This window comes from Tubulanus polymorphus, chromosome 2 (assembly GCF_964204645.1).
Source record: "Tubulanus polymorphus chromosome 2, tnTubPoly1.2, whole genome shotgun sequence".
Classification (NCBI taxonomy): domain Eukaryota; kingdom Metazoa; phylum Nemertea; class Palaeonemertea; order Tubulaniformes; family Tubulanidae; genus Tubulanus; species Tubulanus polymorphus.
This window is the reverse complement of record NC_134026.1, coordinates 9,959,733-9,984,700: the sequence shown is the minus strand read 5'-3', so window position 1 is coordinate 9,984,700 and position 24,968 is coordinate 9,959,733. Positions and strand designations below refer to the sequence as shown.

General features: G+C 37.7%; 1 protein-coding gene across 1 annotated transcript in view; it reads left to right on the top strand.

Annotated features, from left to right (window-relative positions):
• The window catches only part of LOC141900824 (citron rho-interacting kinase-like), a 55,175-nt gene that overhangs the window by 17,811 nt on the left and 12,396 nt on the right, over positions 1–24,968 (top strand). The window contains exons 14-32 of the mRNA XM_074787873.1: positions 683–823; positions 1,234–1,359; positions 1,734–1,829; positions 2,435–2,551; positions 3,348–3,457; positions 3,912–4,062; positions 4,407–4,604; positions 5,286–5,339; positions 5,907–6,095; positions 13,413–13,522; positions 15,017–15,100; positions 15,552–15,675; positions 16,237–16,341; positions 16,690–16,830; positions 17,066–17,170; positions 19,037–19,214; positions 20,650–21,003; positions 22,182–22,362; positions 23,289–23,537. Of these exons, the coding sequence (XP_074643974.1) occupies positions 683–823; positions 1,234–1,359; positions 1,734–1,829; positions 2,435–2,551; positions 3,348–3,457; positions 3,912–4,062; positions 4,407–4,604; positions 5,286–5,339; positions 5,907–6,095; positions 13,413–13,522; positions 15,017–15,100; positions 15,552–15,675; positions 16,237–16,341; positions 16,690–16,830; positions 17,066–17,170; positions 19,037–19,214; positions 20,650–21,003; positions 22,182–22,362; positions 23,289–23,537 (2,813 nt within the window). The remainder of the gene's footprint in view (positions 1–682; positions 824–1,233; positions 1,360–1,733; positions 1,830–2,434; positions 2,552–3,347; positions 3,458–3,911; positions 4,063–4,406; positions 4,605–5,285; positions 5,340–5,906; positions 6,096–13,412; positions 13,523–15,016; positions 15,101–15,551; positions 15,676–16,236; positions 16,342–16,689; positions 16,831–17,065; positions 17,171–19,036; positions 19,215–20,649; positions 21,004–22,181; positions 22,363–23,288; positions 23,538–24,968) is intronic.

Sequence of the window (24,968 nt, the reverse complement as noted above, 5' to 3'; positions counted from 1 at the left end):
CACACACAGAGAGAACACAGTTTCATTGGCTTACGTGTGGACTATACCATTATGGAAAATCGGGTGGGAAGGATCTGTCTGGGCGATTAAACTATGCTTTGTCGGGAAGGTAGTTATGGCTTAGCTCTATTACTATTACACTACATCGTCAGCCACGCATTTTAGTAGTACATGTATTGAAACAGAACTAAAACGAACTAAAATATGAACACTATAATGTGTTTCAAGAACAAATAATCAATTTATTTTCAAAATTCCTCAAAGAATTTTTCAGGATTCTTTTAGCTGGGGGAAAATGTCCCTTTTACAGTAAAAAAAACAGCCTCACGGAAACCCTGGAAACGTGAATTCGTTTTCAATGATAAGACATCTCCTCATGCATCCACTCACTACTATTTAGTCAATTTTAAACACTGTCTTCGACCATATGGACCTTATGGTCCTCTTGTTTAGGTTTTCATAGGAAATTTTGAAGATGCTTTGATTAAATTACTTGAGGTTTGGTTTGTATATGCATCCCTTCCCAGGGCCTAGCATCGCATAAAGAATTGTGTCCATCGAAAACAAGATGGCTGTCTTGTGACCTTCTTTGTTCAAAAAAGGTCATTTGAATGCGTGAATATGTACTCCAGCATGTATTATTGTACATGGGCTCATAACCCAATACTATGGTGCATTGTAGATGATTGGCGATAAAGCCAGTTTAGAAGAGAAACTGAACGAGGCAAATTCAAAACTTGAGAAATTAGAAGATGAATTGCTGAATTTGAGCCAGACTGAAAAGAATGACGGTTCCCTTCATAAGAAACTGCAAGATAGTGAAGTGAGTAGATAGTGTTATCATTATGAGCTCACATCTTGGTACAGGCTCTGGTTCGATTATGTTCATTAATGTATCTGGCCTAAACCAGCTATAAGTCAATTATAGCACAATCATCACATCTGCATTAAGCTCTTGATATTATTGTGACTTGACGCTTTATTTCATTCTAGACAATCCTGTAACATTATTATACCCTGTGGTGTAGTTCAGGAGGTATACATATAATGAACGTCATAGAGAATGCTTCCAATATGGCTGACCTGTGGCCATATTGGTCTGAATTCCTGAGCCATCTACGTGAACTTGTATTTATGGCCATGTATATATTGGGCTTTCACTAAGTTTAGCCAGAGTCCATTTAGCCGCATAAGGACAGTGTAACATGCTGGTTATTCATGTTTATTATGCAGGCAAAACGTCGTTCATTAGAGACGCAGTTGATTGAGTTGAAGAAAATTGAAGGAATTGAAACTCGTGTGGCTGATAAGATGCATGCTCAAAGCAAGAAAATCAATCAATTAGTTGATAAAATGGTGGTATGTAAATTTCACAAGATCCAAATATGTCAGTTCACATTCACAGTTGTGGATTAAAAATGTCAACCAGTAATTAATCACAAATAGTACTCCTTCACTAGTGCTTCTCAGGTTTGAATTCTTGCATCCTTCCGCTGCAGGCATTCAAACTTGATTGCTATCTGGACTGCCAGGTACAAAACCCTGCTTGAATAGACCTAACTTCATTTGATTAGACTAAATTTAAGTGCCAATCAGATTGCCCATTGTATAGCGATTGAGGATGTGGTACATACTAGGTTATGAAACTATTTTGAGTTGTGCAGCCTTCTTGTATTCATCTTATTGAGAATCCATTTAGGGTAGTACATATTGTATTGAACCATTTGTTTCAGTTGATGGAGGAGGAACTACGAAGAAAAGATATGGCTCTACGCAAACAAGAACGTGTTTTCAATCAGAAAGAATTACAGTTACAAGAGAAACTACGAGTAAGCATCACTATTGAATACATCAATTCAAAACATTGTAATTGTGACCATCACATCCTCGATGAGTTACAAAACTGCTTCCCCAGTCACTTTGTGGAGGGGCAGCCTTACTTTAGTTTGTGTACACTGTGTGCCATCACCTCTTAGGCTTATTAGCGTTATACAAATCATTAAATATTTTCTGAAAATAAGGTGGTCGAGTTGGAATAGGTCGAAAATGGTGATTATGCACTTCCTATATTCTCAATTTCCCAGCAAAATACAGCCGGCATGAAGGCCTATAATATTAATTGATTTTCTAGAAACTTGGTGTGTTAGTTGACATCTTAGTGGCTTACCCTTTTTGAAAATTATCCTCTGTCCCATTTAGCTGGTGGCCACCTTGAATTTGTTCTTAGGAACATACAGCATGGTGGTGGCAAAGTCAATCTTATATCTTTGTAAAGGCTTGTACATATGATAATATTTCAATTGCTGAACCTAAAAGTTGAGTTGTTGTTAGTCATAAGGTGGATTTTCATAAGCTCTATTGGTTTAAGAATATATCTGGTCATGTTAGATTATATTTATGCACTACTGGTATTTTAGAAGTATTACTCATTTAGGATCTGGAAATCAAATCCTTAAGCAAAAAGAAAGATACAAGTGAATTAGAGAATCAACTTACTATTCTACGTCAGGATAAAGATAAAAAAGCCAAGAAAATTTGCGACCTCGAATCGGTAAGTTGTGGTGGTACATATGTTTGGAAATTTTTTATAATGCTGTATGAAATATTTGAATTTGGGTTCAATGTCCCTTCTTTCATCCACCCAAAACCTCTAGTGCGCCGCCACTCAAGGCATGATTAGTGGGTTTGAGGTTCTTTTCCCAAAAGAGGCCAGAGAAGAAGCTCCAATAAAGTAAACTTTGGATACCGCCAGGATTTAAATACAGAACTCTAGATGGCTTAAAAGCACTTGCCAACTATGTCTTCTTTTGAAAGATCCCTCTCAGGCATAATTAAATTACCGGTATATACATTTCATTTAGGTGTGATGATACATCAGAGTTTTAAATTCCTATGTATGAAAATTTTGTGTCATGCCCAGGGACGGTTCACGACAATACTATGCACAATTTTAACAGATCCATAACCGTGCATCCTAGAGACAAATGCTCTCACCACTGGCCTGCACAGCCCTTCTACATAGAACTCGTCTAATTTGTCTTTTTGCTTCGTTGTGGATTTAGTACCTCTCATTTTGGAGATACATATATTCAAGTAACTGGAATCAAGGGAGTTTGATCTTCTTTAATGGTACATATTACTTAACAGAATTACTGCACATACTACGCAACTGTCAGTATTGACATACTTAGGTGCATAAGGAATTTTAGGAGCCATTTGGATTGGCAATAGGAATGGTTGAGGGCACTGCAAGAGCAAGTTGCCCCCATAGAACTTCCTTACTAGTTTATATAATAACACATATTCAACTGAATTTGTCACAAACAATCGATTTCGAAATGTTACAGAAAGTGAGCGATCTTGAGTGCACGAATAAGGTTAATGAAAAGAGAATAACCTCCCTTCAGGATGCTGTAGCTACCCAACAGAGCAATGACAATGCTGTGCAAGAAAGCAGGTTAGTAGAAAGTATTGATATTTTGTCAACAAGAGAAAAACAAATTTTGTGGAAACTTAAAGACAAAAAGATGTAAAAGAGACGTAAAATAGGAATGTTTATGGTATCACCCTTATAAAGAACAATAATCAACGAGAGGTACAATAAGTACCCTCTTCACAAAAGACTAATTATCAAAATTAAGAGGGTGTCTGTAAATAGGCCAATGGCCTTCCTTGATTGTAAATAATGATATGATATATGTACAACATTCTTAATACATGTACTGTATTTGGAAAAAGTCTAGGTTTAGTTCCACAGTTGTCTTGTTAAGGTGGTAAGTAGATAAGTACATGTAGTTCATTTCTAATTACTGATCTACATTAAGAAACTCACATTTCAGCCTGAGCAGTCGAAATGAATTTGCACTCAATCGCTTATCTAATGCAATGTGAATGATTTTCTGGTTATTTAGAAAATTGGAGGAGGAATTGTCGATGATTAAACAAGAAAAATTGATCGTTGAGTCAAGACTTACACGCCTGCAAGAAGTTCTTACAAAAACCAAAGATGAACTGGAAGAAAATAAGGCTAAAATATCTGAACTGGAATCGAGTCACTCAAAAGTAATTGACTGTTTACCTGTTTTTTTTTTTTAAATTTGATCTTGTCTTATTTGCTTATTGAAAAAAAATTCATTAACCAAATCATGACGTTACAAGAATTGTTTAAGCCTCAATTTTTGATGTCTCTACGGATTGTGCCTTGCCACTAGTAGAACCTTTGACTAGCACATTTGATTACTGTGTCCTCATCGTGCAATTAGAATTGCTATAGTGGGATTAGGCTGCTGGAGTTTTTTTTTCTCTTTTCTGAATATTTCTTCTTTATTTTGTCCCTGGAAATTTCCGTAGTCATGCATGAGATATTCACTTAGTTGTCAATCCAGTACTTCTTATATTCATAATAGATGGAATGTGCTCACGAGGAAGTTGTGTCCCAGCTAAAGGACAATCTGAACAAAGCAAATTTAACACTCAGCGAAATGACAGCTTCAACTGCCGACATTGATCAACGCGAAAATGAATACAGAAAGAAAATCACGCTTTTGGAGTCAGAACTAGCAACCTCTTCGAGACAAATTGAAATCAAACTGTCTCATCTTGAGGTACGCTCTTCAGATGTATAGTTATCACATCACTTAATTTATCTCAATTGTTAGTCCCAATTTGTGTTTACCAAGTGCCACTCATTTTGATTAAGTCATCAACACTTATGATTTTAATTATGCAACTTGAATTTGACTGTGCCATTTTTAGCCCAATGCTGGTGTTGCTCCGAGGGCTACTTTTCATCCATGGATCTGTCTGTTAGTCTCTAGAAGGAATCAAGTTATTTTTGGAAGTATTAATGTACCCTTGACACATGTGCACCTCAATAATCAATCCAATCAGGTTCAAAATGGCTGACTGAAGTTGTAGCTCTTAAATTATTCATGATTGTAATGAGTTACAAGGGCATTTGTTTCTGTATATGTTGTAGAGGCATTGAGTAGTGGCTGGAATATAATATGGTATTTCTATATGTATATTGTTACCTATGCCTCCATATTTTGTGGCTACAATCAGTTGCAAAAATGAAGCATGACATGCCTGATTGTTGTGATTTTCAAGATTTAAGTGGGTCAAAACTGAAAAACTAGTAAATCTAATACAAAAATGAGTCATTTTTGAGCTCGGAATTTATGCCAGTGTAGACCGACCAAACCCAGGTTCAATCCTCAGCAAGTTTGTGGCTAACTGCTCGTTATTTCCTCCATTGCATTTGATTGATAAGTTTTCTCTTTCAGCAAGAAAAACGCGAGATCGAAATCAAATATGATTCACTCAGTGCAAGCAGTGCAGTAAGTCAAACCATTTACTCATATTTTGATAGCAGTGAAACGCACAGTGGTGATCCCAGACTGTATCTGGTGTATAGCATAATGTGGTCTAGGTTTTTTAAAGCCTTTCAAAAATCATAGAATGCTGAACTCGACAAGCAATTTCAATACAATCCTTAAAGCAAAATGCTGTCATATTGCATCAAATAAATGTATGACTTAGATTTTCAAGAGGACTCCTTATCTTGTTCGTGTATTAAGCCTTCAGCATGTGCCTTGTCTGGCAAACTAATAGTGCTCTTTCTACAATCTATTGCCCCTACTATTTGGGGAAAAATACTGTCTAGCATCATCCTGGATACCATCCTGAGATCGCCCTGATGCAGTAAGGATGAAAAGTGCAAAACTTCTTGCTGAATGAAAATGCGTGAAAAATCTTCAGATTGCTTCTACAAACATATTTCCAGTGGCAAGGATGTATTGATACATGACTACAACCCTAATTTGGCATAAGAAGATTTGATACTGTTAATGAGATCGATATTTGTAATGATGAAAATTTTTAATTGGTATCAATTCTTGTGTCAGATAAACGTTCGCATTGAATCGGACCTGCGCAAATACCAGGACCAATGCACGAAATTGAAGAGCGATTTGAAAATGCAAACAGCTGAAGCGACACGGAATGGTGAGGAAGCTAAAACACTGCAGGGCAACATGAAATTACTGCAGTCTCAGTTACAACAGAAACAGAGGAAATGTGAACTACTTGAAGAGGTACAGTAACGATAATGTGGAACGATGTCCACTCCTGGCGAGCAAGGATCATAGAGTTTTGCTAGTAGTTACTCGGTCTTCCTCATTTTCTTGTGTATTTAAATTAAAATATCACCTATTTGCTTCATATTATCAATGAAAACTGCCTTAAAGCTAATGCCATAGATGAAAAGTTAGTCATATTTGTACCAGGTATATATTTCTGGAGGATCGTACAATGATATTTGGCATTCGGGCATCATTCAACTTACTATCCCCTGCTAGGATCAGATCCAAATTGCAGTAATTTCTAAGCTTCCCAACAATTACAATTTTGTGAAGGATGCGTGAGGTAGAGAACCCCTTATCGCTGTCGTGCAATCATATTTTATTATGAAATCTTATGAAATTCAATTTCAATTCAATACTTTATTACAACTTAAAAGTTTTACAGTAAAACATACAAGTATATAATGCAATAAAGGAGAAAAATGACAATTAATTTTACAGAGTACAAAATTACAATTTAAATAGACAGGATGACACATTTGCGGAACAAGCATGATTTAGAGGACACACTCCGGGGCTCCGTCATGAGAAAACTGGAAGAAGCATATGTATACTACCAGGGAGGTGGGAGTGAAAAACCAAGTAGAGGGTTCACTCCCACCTCCCAGGCATATCTAACAAAAAACCCGTTTCTTTTGTCTGTTATTTGTTGTATATAGTTACAAAAAAGGTTACAGATCTCAAAGTCGTTACCATAGGACATCAGGAGAATAAAAAGTTCATCCTCGGAAAAATTGTCGATGGGCATAATTAATCGGAGCAAAATTCAAAAAGTTTTTCCTTTCGGTGTCATATAGTTGACATTGGAGGATGAAATGTTGCTCATCCTCAATTTGGGCCGAATCACATAACCTACAAATTCTGTCCTTAGCAGGAACAAAAGGCTTTTTATATCGGTCAGCCTCTATTCTTAGTTGGTGCGCGCTTGTTCGTAACCTAGCAAGAACCTTGCGTTTATAAAAATTTTTGATATATAAAAGATACCTTTCGAGGGAGAAATTATATTTGAAACGTTTGTACGTTCTTAATTTAGATTTCTCCCTACCGAGATCATTGGAGCACACAAAGGACGTCTAATTATATTTATATAAAGCCTGGGTGTATAATTTGAGTTCACGAGCGGTTTTACAAAAATTAATTGATTCTCCCAGGTTTCACTGAAGCCAAAATTCAACATCAATTTCTTCATTGCTAATCCCCAGTTATAACAGTTAGGTGATAAATGTATAGAGGAAAGGCAGTCCAAATACGACTTCCTAACCAGGGAATTGATGTCAGACGAACACACTCGAAACCAAAATTTTGAGCTAAGATATATGATGACAGGGATGAGAATAGGGTATTGCCCGAGCTCACCCATAATTGCTGCGTTGGTAGCATTCTTATGCACACCTAACAAATATTTACAAAAGTTTACATTAATTTTCTCGGCTGGTAAAGTATTGCAAATAGACATAAAATTTGTATTATTGACCTTCTCAGTGTAGAAGGGACCCCAAACTTCACAGCAGTACGTTAGAATTGGTACCACAGAGATATTGAACAGTTTCAAAGCCGTGGCAACATTATCTCTCAGGTCAAAAGTTTTAATCTTAAAAAGTGCCTTACGGGCTTGGTCAGTTAGGTGATCACACGCCTTCTTAAAATTACCCTTGGCAGTGAAAATTATTCCAAGGTAGCAGTAATTGTCGACTACTTCGATCGGTGTATTTTCATATTTGAAGACGTGATTGTCTATCTTACGTCTATGCATATGAAAAAATGATCACTTTTGTTTTTGAAAGATTAACTGTTAGTCGCCATTTTCCACTGTAAGTTCCAAGGTTATCTAGTGCGTTTTGTAAACTTACTTTGGATTTTGATATAATAACTACATCGTCTGCATAAAGAAGACAGCTGATGGGGTTATTGTACAACATAACAGGTTGACAGCTATCGTTAAAAATTTTGGGTAAATCTGATATAAAAAGGTTGAAGAGTAACGGACTTAACACACAACCTTGTTTTAATCCTACTTTCGAGGAGAAGCCAGAGGTTATACCTTCCTGTAGTTTTACAGCATATTTCACCTCCGAGTACATAACTGATAACATATTCCCGTCGATACCCATATTGAGGAGCTTAAAAATTAAAGCTCTCCTAGGGATAGAGTCAAATACTGACTTGAAATCAACGAAACAACAATATACATTAGTTCTGCAAAGTTTGTTAACATATTTATCAATTATTGTTTTTAGAGTAAGTATATGATCTGAAGTACGAGCACCTTTCTTGAAACCAATCTGACAGTTTGGGATAAGGTTGTTTTTTTCTACAAACACTGATAATCTGTTATACAATATAGTACAAAAAAGTTTAGCAATATTGCTCTCAACTGCTATACCCCTATAATTATTCAGGGTTTGAGGCATCACCTTTTTTATGTAAAGGGGTTAAAGTATTGCATCCCCAAGCAGCAGGGAATTTTCGGCTATAAAGGATTTTACTGAACGCTTTCTTAAGTGCTGGCAAAAGAATGTAGTTTCCAGCTTTCAGCATTTCATTTAATACAAGGTCAGTGCCACTAGCTTTACCACTCTTAAGTTTGCAAATACTCTGCGAGATCTCCGATTCAGTTATAGAGAAATTAGTTTCACAGAAAATTTTGCATCTGTTTTTAGAAATAAAGTTTTCGATTTCTTCATCAGGTACCTTATGTAAGCTTGACACAGAACTGTTGACTAATGAGGTGAAATGTTCAACCCATTGGGTGGCGGTTATATTACAAGTGGTCTTACAGCTGTTTAAGTTTTTCAGTTCATTGAACAACGACCAGAAACTTTTAGGGTTACGGTTACATAGATTCTCCATCTGTTCTAGGATATTTGACTTGAAAACTTGTCTCTTCTTATATAAAAATTTCTTATAGAGTTTGCGTTTCTTTTAAAATCAGCCAGCAAGGTAAGGTTAAATGGATTTTTATGAAGTTTATTACCAATTTCCCTGAGGTCTTTTCTGAGGGTTGCACTATCTGAGTCGAACCATTTCTTGCTCCGAGTTTTGAGTTGTGGATTCTTGGTACGTTTGGAGGTACGAGGTGTACATTTTATCTTAGCAATATCAGCAGTGGTAATAAGCAAATTTGTGATATCATTAATAGTTTCAGCTTCATCTTTGTTGTCAGTAACTATATCTGACAGATTAGAGATGAGCGTGGGGCTGTGAAGTGCAAATCGATACTTTTCACAGTCACCTTCCCTCCAAATATATTTAGGTAGTGGATTCAAAGGGTGATGGCATCTAGCTTCAGTTTTATGAAAGAGACCAGTTTTAATTACAGTTGTAACCAAACAGTGAATCGACATATCTGTTGGGGAATGTACAAATAGTAAGTCTATGTCATTAACCATGCCAAAAGGACAAAGTACATAGTCAATAACGCTAGGAGACCCCACGTGGCTGTAGCACATAAAATGTCCAGGATGATTACCGAGAGTGCGACCATTTAAAATCCGAAGCCCGGTAGCTTTACATAGCGACAGTAGTTGTAGCCCACGTTAATCAACTTGACGTAAATCGCGATTCTGTCTGGGAACGCAATTATCTGATATATAATTGGGAAGAGATGTGCTTAGTGGGGAAGCATCATCTAGACAAAAATCAGGCTGTATACCTGTACGCGCATTGAAATCACCATATACCATACAGTTTCCAAGTTTGGAATACTTGGCAATGTCATTCTCAAGCAAGTCAAAGACATTCTCATTCTTTTTGCCAAATGCAGAGTTACTAACATAGACGAAAGAAACATATAAATCGTTATCAAGTTGAAAGAAATCCTTTAGTAATTTAACCCAGAAGATTTCGGTACTATTTGATTCTTTTGATGCCCTGACGAATATTCTTTTTGATACATACCGATATTCCACCATGGAATCGTGTAGCATTTATAGCTTTTTTACGACATTTAGAAATGGTTATAAAACCGAGTAGACTTGCGAAAGTATCATTTGGACTACAGTGAGTCTCTACTAAGCCAATTATGTCTAGGTTTTTAACAGTATTGATAAAAACAGGGTCTTCCAGTTTACAGGTATGCTGACCACCGATTCGTCTAAACATGCCATCGATGTTCCAGCAAGATATTGATACATTATTACACATCAATGGAAGAAAAAGATATAAAATGTCATGTGGGTTAATACGGTAAACAGTTGAGCAGTTTTTTGTTTTTTTAAGCACATACCGTCTAAAATTAGATATAATTAAAAATAGGGAAGGAAAGGTAGGTACATCACTATACTGGGATGCCTACAATAAAAATTTCTTTACTACAGAATGTGAAAACGCCATGCATGTACATATAAATACATGTACATATATACACACACACCATACATATACGTACATATACATACACGTACACACACATATACATGCACACATACACGTACATACACACACAAATGCATATAACCTACACATTCATATGCAAATACATATATATATATATATATATATATATATATATATATATATATATATATATATATATATATATATATATATATATATATATATACATACACATACCGTAAAAACCGGCGTATAAGTCGAGTTTTCAACCCTTGATTTTACCACTTAATTATTGACCTCGACTTATATGCCGAGTACAGTTTTCTACTAAGTATTTTCAGGTCATAAGAAATATTGATTCTACCAGACAAAAAAGACAGTGTTCATCTTCTCACTGCTATAACAGTTTGGATAATTATTCATGATAAATAAATTTATTTAATGAAAAAAAACTGCTTTCATTTTGACACAGCTTCATTTAAAACGATGTATTCATATATGCGCGCTCATAGCAGCGCTTAATACATTAGGCTATATATAGCGTGTGACTCACACTACTGTATCACTGTATGGTAGTGTATTATACCTGAGAGTGTGTGTAACAGTCTATTGATTAACGCACTGCAGCAATCAGGCTGACGCGCGGCGGCGTGCGTGAAGGCGCACATCGTTCTCAAAACAAACTATTCAATATGATACAAGTAATTATTCTTCTAAGAGAAGGGACTCGACTTATAAGCCGGATATACGTTAAAATCATGAAATCTAGGTCTAAAAATCGACCACGACTTATACGCCGCGTAGACTTATACGCCGGTTTTTACGGTACACACACATACATGAACACGCATGCACTACATATATGTACACGCACGAGCTGCTTTTAAGCAAGTTTCAGACTAGTACGATTAGCGTTTCTGTTGCTGTTGTAGTAGAAACGACGAAAGAAGCTTCAAAGTGTGATGTATTTCAGAGTTTTGCGCGTTTGGTCGCTTGTTTCGGAAATGTGACTTTTGTGCCTTTTCGTCACTGAGCGATCTCTCGTTGTCCTTGTGTGCAGCGCGTTTCGCCTTTCTCGAGTATCGGAGGTTTGCCTGCGGTCAGGCCGAGATTTGGGTCTGCCAGAGTAGTTCACGGGTTCGAAACCAAGTAGAGGGTTCAACACGGTTTTTAGCCCCCTTACGAAAGCTGCGATACCATATTCGGACATATGGACGCGATCGTCACTAAACATGTCACGCGACAACGAATGCGAGATGATATGAGGCGCGTTACTGAAATTCTTCACGGACTCCAAGAACGTTGCGCATTTATCCATGTAGGTTGTCGAGTCTCTGGGTAACGGCATAGATACACAGATATCTGCATCCGGAGCTGCCTGTTTACAGGTATCGATAGGGTCGGACATTTCATTTACACACGAAATTGCACTCTGTGAATCCAGGCTGTTATCAGCGGCATGTAAAACGATCACTATAGCTTGGCACTTATTCTTAGCAATGTAATCCTTAGCACCTTTAATAGTCTTATCGCGCAAAGAGACAATATCACATTTCTTAAAACGGAACATTTTTTCTGCAAGTTTCGAGTGTGAGAATTCCTGAGGATCAAAACATCGGCCAGTTTACGGGACTGAGGTTGTTCACGGCTGTCGTGAGTTGAAGTCACCTTACGTTTTCGCTGAGTCGGCACGGGTTCAAATGGGGATGAGTCAGCAGAGGCTGCGCAGTGCGACTTAAGCGACAGGCACTCATCACTGAGCTCAGAGATTGTTTGTCTTTACTTACGTAAGTCACTCTCATAGGCCGCACAGGTCTCCTCAATGCACCCAATTTGACGACGTAACGAGTTAATCTCTTGGACGTATGATTTGTTCGAATTTTTGGAAGTGACAAGTTCAAGGAAGACTTCATCACTGAGCTTTTTGTTCTGAAGGAGTTCGAGAAAGTACTTCATCTTGCAACTTCGAGATTTCAGCTGCGTGCTTCCCATGTTGGCTGGTATGCTCAACTGTCATCTCCGTGATGGTCATCTGCAGTTTGTCACATTTGGTGCAGGGGTTGTTCATACGTTCCGAGCGACTGTCGGATTTCAGCTTCGAGAGGCCCGTTTTCAGTTCAGCAATTTCCTTATTGGCTAGCTCGAGTTTCAACTTCTTGTTTTCAAGTCCTACATGCGTAAGCTTATCGAGGAGTTTTTGCTCAATATCCCGCACGGTGGATTGTAACACTGAGTTGGATTTCAGGATGCAATCAGTCAGACTATCGATATTAATGTCGGTCTGGGTGCTAATTGTGGAGAAACTAGTCTTCGGCGAGACAGAATCACTATCACTATTTCCCGGAGAGGCCTGATCTGGGGTCGTCTGAGACACAGTACAAGAGCGTGGCGTAGAATGTACTATGATGTTAGCAAATGCAGATGGTATCTCCGTACAGGCGGCACATTGATATTTCCTTTGTGTAGACACAAGGTTAAAAAGTTGATATTTTGGCAGTCTGGAACAAATATAATGTATCCATAACTTACACACAGTACACTGGATCATCTGATCACTTTCTTCGAGTTCACAACAGCTAGTCGATCTTGGCTGCACGCCGGGTGAAACGTTCTTACCATTTTTCGTCGTTATCGTTGGGCTGTGAAGTCCGCACCATTTTGAATTTCCCTCTCTCGTTGGTACTCACGATTTTTTGGATTTACGAATTTCACACTATCTCTAAATCGTATCGACACGACTGTTTGACTTTACTTGGCGGAGTCGCATCAAGGGAAAAAGCTGCCAAATCACGTCGTTGAAATCATATTATTTTACTGTTTTTTTACCATATTTCCCAGAGCGAGTTACACTATACACATGTACATAGCGCCACCTCGCGTTGGTCATGAAATAACAATTGTTTTTTTAATCTTTTCAAAATTCTGTCTTTACAGAAACTACGTGAATTGCAGCGATTTAAAATTGACAATGAGTCTCAGGTAACTGAATTACAGTGCAAGAATAAACAGTATGAAGAAAAAGAAGGTTTCTGGAACACAAACAAGTATGTGGCGTGCTGATTATTTAGCAATTACAAATGATGAGCTTCACTTAACAGAACATCATACTGTAGCGCATTGTAATGGAACTTAAGTTTCATTGAAAGTTTAATTGCAAATTAACCATTTTGTCTTGATCACACATTTTTCCTAAGGAATTTTGCTATTATTATTTACAGTGGAGAACTATTGTGATTTTAGCCCACTTGGGACTTGAGTCGCAGTGGGGCTATTGCGTTCACTTTTTCGTCCATCCGCCCGTCCGTCCATTCATCTGTAGATGGAATCCAGATATTTTGGAATGTTTTAAAGACACTTCAATGTAATGTCTTGATATTTGGGTTACACATGTATCTACCCTAGACACATCTTCAGCCCAAAAACTGGCCCTGTCAGATTCAAGATGGCCGACTGGCAGCCATTGTTGTTTGCCAAAATCTGCACTTTGTACACATTTTTCAAGTTTTCGCGGAAAATTTTGAAGATGATATGATCAATTATCTTGATCTTTAGTATGTATTTGTATCCCCCAAGGGTCCATCAGCACAAGAAAAATTGGGTCGATCGCACACAAGATGGCCGTCTTAAGACCTTTTTTGTGCCCAAAAATGTCAATGCCTGAATTCTGAGTCCTGTAGCTTCCTACTGGTTTGCCAATTTTCATTGAAATTTGTGGAGGCTATTCTATGGATAGGGACCTTTAATACCTGAGATAGGAATTTTTGATCAGCCAATTATCATGCAATCGGTGTCATCAGTACTCAATCGTAGGTGGAAAAAGTTTTTTCCACATTATATTGATATCTAAGCATATTTTGTTACCACAATCAATTGCAAAGTTTTAGCTCATAACATGTTCTATGATTGTGGTGAGTTTCAAGGTCATTAGTTTTTGTATATGGCCACCAGGGGGTGTTGAATAATACAATTTTGTATTTTGATATCATATTCGTACCTAAGCATTTTTGTTACCACAATCAATTGCAAAATTGTAGCTTGTGACATGGTCTATAATTGTGGTGAGTCTCAAGGTCATTAATTATTCTGTATGGTCACCAGGGGGCGTTGAATAGTAGAATAAGTTAGTATTTCCTTATTATGTTAGTACCTAGGCAGATTTTGTTACCATAATCAATTGCAAAATTGTAGCTCATGACATTGTCTATAATTGTGGTGAATCTCAAGGTCATTGGTTTTTGTATATGGTCACCAGGTGGCGTTGAATATTGAATTAGTTAGATTGTTGAGCATTTTAAACCCTTTCCAAGTGGGCATGGTGTCCCTGGACCCCTAGTTTATCAAGCTTTCGTACTATTTTATGGATCTGTCTACTTTAACTGATTATCTTTTTCAATTTTATGCCGATTTTACTGTTTTTTTTTTTTTTTAATGATTTTCGCAACCATGTATGTAAGTTTGTGTTTACCAGAATTAGGGTTTTATATCCAATAAGATGAAAAGTAGGAAAATGATAAAATTGAATGTGCTATTAAATCTAGGCATACTTATGAAAAAGCAGTTGAAGAATTGGAAGGACAAATTGACGTACTTCATCGCAAATACACGTCAGAAAGGCAAGCCAGGTATGAACCCACCATTTTCAATAGAAATGAAATTTTTAAACTTTGTTAGATTTCCATAGGATTTAAGAATCAAGAAGTTTTCAAAATTGGATCAAATTCAGTCACTAAGAATAAAATCAAGACCGCAACATAATACTGGCACACCACCTGGCCCAGTGTGACTAAGCTTTACACTAGTAAAATTGATTCATTATCGATCAACTTTGGACTAGATTTTTTGGCCCCCGGATCCAAACATTATCAAACCACCAAATGGTTATACTGGTACAAGATTACGATTAGTCCTTGGTAGAGTTTTTATTGGTGCGATTCATTTTAATTGAGATAGAGTATTGCCAGTACTCCATTGCAAGTAATACATAATTTCGAATTCAGCATTGATAAAAAATGGGGAAATATATTCAAAAAATCCAAAAAAAATTTGTATTGCTTATTTTTTCTGTAAATTCAGGGAAGGTGCTGAAAACCAGCTGAAAAGCTTAACCATCCAACGGGACAACCTTCAATCTCGATTCGATAATACGAAGCAGCAATTAACAGAGCAAGCAACTCTAGCGCAAAGCTTGAATTCTCAGGTGTGTACTGTAACTGTGAAATTAGTAACCCTGATATAAAGCTTAACCTCTTCTTTACTGGAGCACTGTTATCATTTAGTGTGAAAGCAACGTATTTTAGGATAAAGAAACATTGATATCATCAGTGATGCTATCTACGGTAGACTTCTTTCTTGGTACTGCTCTACTTGGTTGACCACTCAAGTTCATGAATTTTTGTTAGAATTTATTTTGAAAAACTTGCTTCTTATTTTTCCAATTCTCAACTCATATTCATTATACTTAGTGGAATATTTATAGGCCCTGTGCTACCGAGTAAGGCAGAGCTATTGCAGTCAGTGGATACCAGAGGCTTTGACCGCCTTGAGTGATAATTCATCTTATTTATTGAGTGTATCCCTTGCAAACCTGTAACTCCTGCCAAGATTGAAACAGGGTTTTGAAGTCGGAAGCAGATATGAAAGATTGAATTTACAGAATTTTTTGTTTAAAACAAAGTACTTGAATTACATATAAAGCGTTTTGTTCTGGTCTTAGTGATGACTATTATACTCACTTTTAGACTATATTTTTGTAATGTAGTTAGATGAAGTTGATAAAGCACGATCAATGTTGGAACTGAACATGAAATCAGCTGAAAGATCATTGGATTGTTATGCCGATGAAAATGTTGCTCTGCAAGATGAGGTAAATCATTGTTGAATTAGTACCACTATTAGGGCCTATGACGTCGCCTATGGATAAGAATCTAAAATCAAAAGTCATCCGATTATGGGATGATAAATAAAGTAAAAATGCAAGCTTGAGGTTAGGATATATATTTTTCATGTGATGCATGCATGCATGCTTCGATGTTTTAAGTAAGGCGATTATTAGATGCTTATTTTTGGTGATTAACCTCGGGGATTCAGGGCGACCTAGGGACCCCACTAGCACACCACTGTCTCGTTTAGCTTACTAATGAATGTATGTTAGATGAAACTCAATCATCACAGAGCTGGCTCGCACTTCATCATTTTCTTTGAAAATTTGTAGATTTCAAAGTTGACAAACCAGGTTAAAAACTTAAAGGCATCCAACTTTGCTTTAAGTCAAAACTTAGAGGAAGCTATGGACAAGTATGATAATCTGAATACTGATAAGCTGGAATTAGAAAACTATGTTGAAGGTTTGCAGGTAAATCTATGATCTATGATACTTAATCTATGTAACTTCAGTCAGTTCCACAATTCTGAGCTGAAATCTGACACTAGCTAAAACCTAGTTGGTAAACCATTCGTGGCCATACATAGGCATGTGAAAAAAGGGCGATGTTACTTGCCTGGTCATGTGTTAGTGAATTCATTCTAGAGTAATTCAGGAACTTTGAAACGACAGCTAGAAACATTTCGAAATCTGTTCTTTATCACAGGTAAACCATGATCATGAAAAATTCAAGTACGATAGTACGATCAACCAGCAATCAAAATTAATCGACTTTCTGCAAGCAAAAACTGAGAATACTAAGAAAAAGAAGGTACGTGTCTGTATTGATTAGCCGTGCCCTTAACACTCGCACTGTAAAAATTGTACAATGCGTTACTGGTGCATAGTTAGAACTCTGTAAATGTAGACAAGTTTTAGAAGATGTTGAGCCGTAAAAGAATGGTCAGGCAGTAGCCTTCAATGTTTTATTTAGTTGCAACTGATGTACATGGATATTAAAATCTTGTGCAGATTTCCGCGGCTGGGAGTCCCTTTTTATCATTCTTGAGATTGATGTAGATCCATTAAGAAAATGATAAGAGGGGGGTTAGGGTCCTGGGGAAAAGTTGATAGTTAGATCGTAGCATACTTAAAGAACAGACTGTAAAAGCGTCTCATAAAACCGGTGCTACGATCTCTGAAATCTTTTTAGCTCCGCTGTGACCAGCAGTAGTTAGCCTCAAATACTTTTATTTCAAATTTTTCCACGTTTTTTAAACGCCTCTGTTTTCATCCCTGTGTACAGTATATCCAGAAAGAAATATCAAAAGATGTTATAAGTCATGTAACAGAGATGCTAGTTTTCCGGAAATATCCGGAATTCCAGAAATTTAGGATCGCTGATGTCAATTCCGGAAATTTGGTGAGAATTCCTCGCGGCGACCAGTAATGGCACGGACCGTAAAAGCGTTCGTTTGCTTGTACTCGTCGTCGCTTCTGTGTTATTTTATCTTGGTCTCTGTTTCCGAGGACGTTCTGCTACAATGTATATATGTGTGCTTGTTGTGGTATCTGTGCGTGCGTAGGCGGAGCGCCACTGTTGTGACGCCATTTCCAATTAAAAGTCAATTATCTTTACGCGCCGTTGTACATCGTCCTGCTGACGGCCAACAATGTGAAGATGCACGTGGTAATAATTAAGATGATATTTAATAAATATCATCTTAATTATTACCACGCGCGTGCTATGTCCTGAGGCACGCAGCTTTGTAACTTTCTTTTTGAGGGACGGTCTGCAAAATGAGCACGCACAGAAAGATTCTCAGTCGGGAGTCGGCCGATATAAAGGCAATTGACAGCGGTATAAAAAAATGAATTTAACTGGCACTGGCTAGAGTGTAAGGACAGTAACGGGGACTACTTATCGAACTACATTCGTAAGATAGACTTAGCTGGCGTGGCTTACTGCGTCGTTTGTAAAGACCAGGTCAAATACGGTAGTGGCGGGAAAAAAGATATTCTTCGTCACCCGGATAGCGCGCGGCAAGGCATGATTTTGGCGTTGAACATGATCATCCCCGTACATCGTGGAAACTTTGTTTCTGGTTCTGGGATATACATGTAATGCTTACACAACGATGTCAACCCGAATCGTAAATTAACTTCTGAATTTTTCAGGATCAACTGTGTTGATCCTTATAGAATGGTTCTGAGAGTAACTTTCTGTTAGCTCTTGGTGGCACAAATTGTAACCAATGGATATACACAACTGATATTTTGTCATTAGGAGGGAAATAGGTATGGGAATTGATATGGCAAATTTTGTCCATTAGCTCTAAGCCATTTGGAAGTGCTGGGAGAAAATGTGCAAAACTTTTTTTCCCCAATCTACTAATGGATGCTTGACCTGACATCACAGGGAAAGTCCTTCAGAAGGGCATCGCTTGAAAATCCCTCTAAAAGGGCTTTCCCAGTGACATCATTATCAAGAACTGTTCTACCATGTAATTGTTACTCAAAGGGAAACCCATTACCATGTATATCATCTAAGTTGAACATGCTTACTACACAGTCTACGATCATTTCATCTTTATCAGTTGTTTATACGTCATTGCAAATCCATGAACAAATCGATTTTTGTGTTCAAAACTAAAATGTACTCAGTTGACCATACTGGACCCATGGTCCTTTATTGCAGAATATATTTGGAACACCAGCGAAACCGTCGAAATCGGCGGCGCAGGCGATGACATCTGGTCGACCGGTTCAATGGAGAGATATGCAACTACAATTAGAGGCCGAGAGAACGAAAAACGCTGAACTACAACACCAGAATATCAAGCTGAAAACTGAACTTCACCAGGCTAAGTCTGCAAGTATGTAGATAAATATTTCCTGTAAACAGTGAATGTTTGTTGTCCACAGCATAGATTCTAGGGGTGACGTCTGACAAAAGCCGCGATCACACGGACACGATTTGGCCCGGGCCAAATTGGCACGGATCAGGCTCGGGCCAAATTTGGCCCGTGCCTCATTAGAGAACGCGTTGACGCGCAAACCATTCACTCGATACTAAACAATGCTCAAACAAAGTGAAGTGGATCATTTCCGGTGCCAGTTGCAATTCAAACGCAATCATTTGTCTGGTGCTAAAATTTGGCTCGGGCCTGGTCCAACGTTTTTAGTCGGGCCAAACAGGCTCGGGCCCATTTGCCACCCGTGTAAACAGTTGTTCCGGGCCAAATTTGGCCTGACCAAAAACAGACCAGATTTGGCCCGGGCCCAAAAAGGCTCCTGTGGTCGCGGCTATAGTGTCAACAAAAGACCTTTCCAGCAAATAACGGCATCAAAAATAAAATGTCCATTGTTAATATCTGTATTTATATTTTGTATACTTTGCTTTGCGGGTATGATTTTTTAAGTCATAGCGTAATCTACTCTGATTAATGATAAAATGTAGGGGGAAAAAACTTTTACAACAGCACCCAATATCTTGACTGGGGTATGACCACTGAATCAGCCTCTGGGGCTGGTTGCATAGTCATGGCTAAGACTTAAGACCAATCTAAGACCAACTTAGTTCTATAGCCAATATCTAACAACTTTAGACCAGTCTTAAGACTTAAGACCAGTTTTGGACTTACCTAAGTCATGTATGGGTATGGTGTGGGAAGTATGAGCATTTTGCTTGCATTTCGTCATGAAGCTCTAATTTTCCTCATCGTACGGTTACGGCTGCAACTGAAACTGAGACACAATGTCGCCTAATGCGCGATGGAATCGGTCTTAGTCTTAATGACGGATTTGTTGGTAAAGTGGCTGGTGCGGTACCGTGGCTCTGTCTTGGGTCCGTGATTCTCTAACGAGGACTGAATCTACTCGTATCTTACAAATTGCATCCCTATATAGTTTTCTGATACATCTCTCATAAATGTGGTAAACCTCTTGGCCCATGGGCAAATTATTAAGTGACTGTCCTATAAAAGATAGCTATGAATAGCTATAATAGATATTACAATGTCATGCAGGCGTGAAGGGGCCTACTTCAAAATAGATGTTTGCAGTTTTCCCCCTTTTAAAACCAGGCCACTTCACACCTAGTCAATCACTTCTTGATATGTAAATCATATAATATGTAGGTATGTAACACTAGATCTGTTCATTTTTGAAAAGGACTCATGAGAGATGTGTTGAAATCGATCGAAATGTTGTTAATATAATCTTATCAAAATGAAGATTTTGATAGAGGCGTTCTAGTTATCATCTGGACACTCTTCGCAAACTTTATTACATAACTTTTCATGCTTGCAGCTATTCAGTTGAAGGGAAGAATTTGTCAACAGTGTGATCAGACGAAAGCTGCGACTATATCGGGAACGTCTCGCAGTAACAGCGGCACAGTGACCCTGGCTCCACCGTCGCAAGCTGTCGTGTCGGCGTTAGTGATGTCTCCGTCGAAACAATACGCTTGCAGCCCGCGTACACTGCTCGCGCCTAGTCGAAAACGCCACGCGTCAACTCCTTGCGTCACGACGCGCCCGAATAAAGAACGAATGCATCACAATATTCCGCATCGATTTGCCACTGGATTAAACATGAGAGGCACAAAGTGTGCGGTTTGTCTTGGGACGGTGCATTTTGTTAAACAAGCCGCCAAATGTCAAGGTAAATCACAATTCTTGAGTTATATAGTTCAAAAACTTAATCTTCTCGATGCAATCATCTACATCGGTGTATAAATTGGTGATGGAGTTTGCTAGTGCACCGTATCGTGGTGTACCGATGTAATTAGTTTTTATCTCTATTGCAAGATGGCAGCACCTATCACACAAAGTGCAATATTAGTAACTAACAATATACCAATGTTTTTTTTTTTTTTTTTAACAATTTCAAATTATCTCCAGCACTTTCGGGAATTAATCTGTCACACCAAAAGAAACCCTGTCGTTTCAAATAATCATTTTCAGAATATAACATAATTGCCTACCGACCCTTTTTCAAAATTTTGATTGAAATAATTTTTTTTCAAAAATATATATGTGGTCGACCGACAACAAAACTCTATTCGCGTAAATACTTTTTTTTAAAATCAAATTCCAGGAATTAATCTGTTAATCATATTCCTGACTAAAAATTTGGTCCAGCAAAAAGTATTGACGGTGACCTACCCCATTTTCAAAAGTATACCCCAAATTTTTTTTCTATAAAAAGAAAAAAAAATTCCCTACCTACCTACCCATTTTGGTGATTGACCTGCCCGAGAAAAGGATTTTTTTGTGGCCTTAGCACCGAAAAGGTTAAACCCTATCTGATTTTATTTAGTTTGATGATTATCAGAAAGTACATAATTCATAATTATGAATAAAAGATCATACATCGAACATGACAATCATCAGTCCTTCGTGCCTATCTACCAATTTTTACCTTCCTTTGATAATCATTTGATGTACTACCTTGTGATAGAAGTGTCTAAAACTAGGAACACAGATCTATACTGGGGTCCGGCCTTATTTGCTACGAGTTACAGGTTGATCTCAACTACTATTTTATTGAACAAGAATGTTGAAGAATTGAACAGTGATTTGACAATATAGTTGAACATGGGATGATACCGATTGATACAATATCTAAATGCCTTAAACTTGATTAATTTTCATCATTAAAAACCCTGCCCAATAATTTGCTCTTTGCTAGTTTTGCCAGTACATCATTTAATGTTTTGTGATCAGTGTAGTAAGAAATCTGCACCGTTTTTATGCAATTCATTGCCATTGCTATGAAAAACAATTTCTTTGGTTTAAACTGAAAACTTAGCAGAAAAATCTATCTCGTTTTTCATGTAGAATGTCAAATGGTTTGCCATCCGAAATGTGTGTCATCATTGCCAGCAACTTGCGGACTTCCCACTCAGTACGTGCAGCATTTCTCAGATGTCATCATGAAAAAGAAATCGACTCCGTCCAAAGCTTTGTCTACGGCTGATCTGAATTCAATGGAAATGTGCGGCTGGATGAAAGTGCCCAGGTAGATCAAACATTGCGATCCATGTTTCTTATTTCTCTACTATTGGAAGTTTGTTCCAAAACATTATCAAAGTCTTCCCTTGCTTTTGCAGCTAAGATGCTTGAGATGGAATTTGTGTGTTAAGATTAGTATCTATAAGTCAAAGTAAAACATGTTTCGAAATAATGATTTGTGCTTCAGACTTTGACTATGCAAAAGTTTTGGTACTATTATACCCATGCCATGCTGACGTGTCTAGTTGAACCATTCAAATTTTTTTGCTTTTAGAACAATTTTTACTATGTATTGAACATTTAAGTTTCACGTTGAATCAAAAATTTGGCAGCTCTGAATATGGTAATCATTCAATCCCTGGGATTCTTGGAGTCAGTAGTCTACGGCTGGGCAATTTAGAAATAATTATGTAGGGCAGCCCCAGGATTTGGGCCAACTTGTTGAGCATTTGGCGTGCCCTCCCAAAAATTTGGTGTTATAAGATGTGGCCATATTTTATGCTGTACTTGTTAAGAAATGATCCTCTTCAGATGCCGTTATCATCTGAAGTGTGGCTAATAAGCACTGCTTTAGATGGTCCTAGCTTTATCATGCATAACGACCTTAGAGACAATCCTTTAAACTCTTTCAAAATATATGCCCCGCAATACGGTGTGTGGTGCAGTGCAGTGCGTTGTGTCCATATGATTTTGATTTGGTTAAGTCTCATGTTAAATGGTAGCTCCTATCAAACATTGTGACATATGTGTAACTGATGATACACTACAGGGTATATAGATGTAATATAGCGGAAAATCTGTAATACGCTGCATTATTTCCAGTAATATAGGGTGTGGAAAACTGTTTGCGGTGAAAGGGGAAAACGTCCATAGCACCATTGCTGCACCTTTTGCTGAGCCGATTTTCTAACAAGACATTTTTTTGGTGCACAGGTCCGGCAAACAGTCAATGGGAGGTTGGGAGAAACATTGGGTGCTTCTACAAGAAGATCGTCTTTGTTTCTTCGATAAAGACAACACGGAGTCATCACCGTCTGATACATTTAATTTGTCACCAGTTGATGGAGAAATATTGATTAACAGTGCTGTTACCGCTGCTGAATTGCGCAATACCGCCTCGTCTGATCTACCATACATACTCAAACTAGAGTCACGTCCACACTCCTTAGCGTGGCCAGGAAGGTACTTTTGCAATAATTTTTAGCCCACTTGGGACTTTAGTTTTGAAGACGCTTCAAGGTAATGTCTTGATATTTGGTTTATGCATGTATCTACCCTAGACACATCTTCAGCCCAAAAATTGGCCCTATCAGAATCAAGATGGCCGACTGGCAGCCATTGTTGTTCGCCAAAATCAGCACTTTTTACACATTTTCGAAGTTTACAAGGGAAATTTTGAAGACGATATGATCAATTACCTTGATCTTTCGAATATATTTGAATCTACCAAGGGCCCATCAGCATAAGAAAAATTGGGTCCATCTGACTCAAGATGGCCGTCCTATGACCTTTTTAGTGCCCAAAAATGTCAATTTTGGCCAGAATTCTAGGTCCTGTAGCTTCCTACTGGTTTGCCATTTCTCATTGCAATTTGTGATCGGTATTCTTTGTAAAGGGATGTTTTATACCTGAGATAGGTATTTTTGATCCGCCAATTATGACGCAATTGGCGGCCATCTTGGTGTCATTAGTACTCATTCGTAGGTGGGAAAAAGTTTTTCGACATTATATTGTTACCTAAGCATATTTTGTTACAACAATGAACTGGAAAGTTGTAGCGTATAACATGTTCTATGATTGGGGTGAGTTTCAAGTTCATTGTTTTTTGTATATGGCCACCAGGGGGCGTTGAATAATACAATATCTTAGTATTTCTATATTATATTTGTACCAATACATATTTTGTTGTAGTATTTCCTTATTATATTGGTACCTAGGCATATTTTGTTACCATGATCAATCGCAAAGTTGTAGTTCATGACATGTTCTATGAATATGGTGAGTTACAAGGTTATTGGGTTTTGAATATGGTCACCAGGGGGCGTTGAATAGTAGATTAACTTAGTATTTCCATATTAAATTAGTAACGAGGCATTTTTTGTTATCACAATCAATTACAAAATCGTAGCTGCTGACATGTTTAATGATTGTATTGAGTTTCAAGGTCATTGGTTTTTGTATATGGTCACCAGAGGGCGTTGAATATTGAAATTGTTAGATTGTTGAGCATTTGAAACCACTTCCCAAGTGGGCATGGTGTCCCTGGACCCCTAGTTTTGCCAGTATCCACATCGAATGTATGACACATGTGATCAGTGATCAGTGATCAGTGATACTCATACTTGGTAACCTTGCATGTATCTCTAAATGTGTATCAAGAGTTGTCAATGATGAGTTTCTCATGAGTTTCAATTAACTGAACTGTTGAAATAAATTCCAGTTAACTTTGCAAAACTTGAAGGTCAAGTATTATTTAATCTATGAAGAAACACTGGCTTACAGATCTTCCTCAGCAAATGCAGGTACCAAGTATTGAAAGTATTTAAGTCATTCATTTGAGATTTCAAATTATCTTGTTGTGGTCCTGATCAAACTTGAAGCCTGGACGATCAC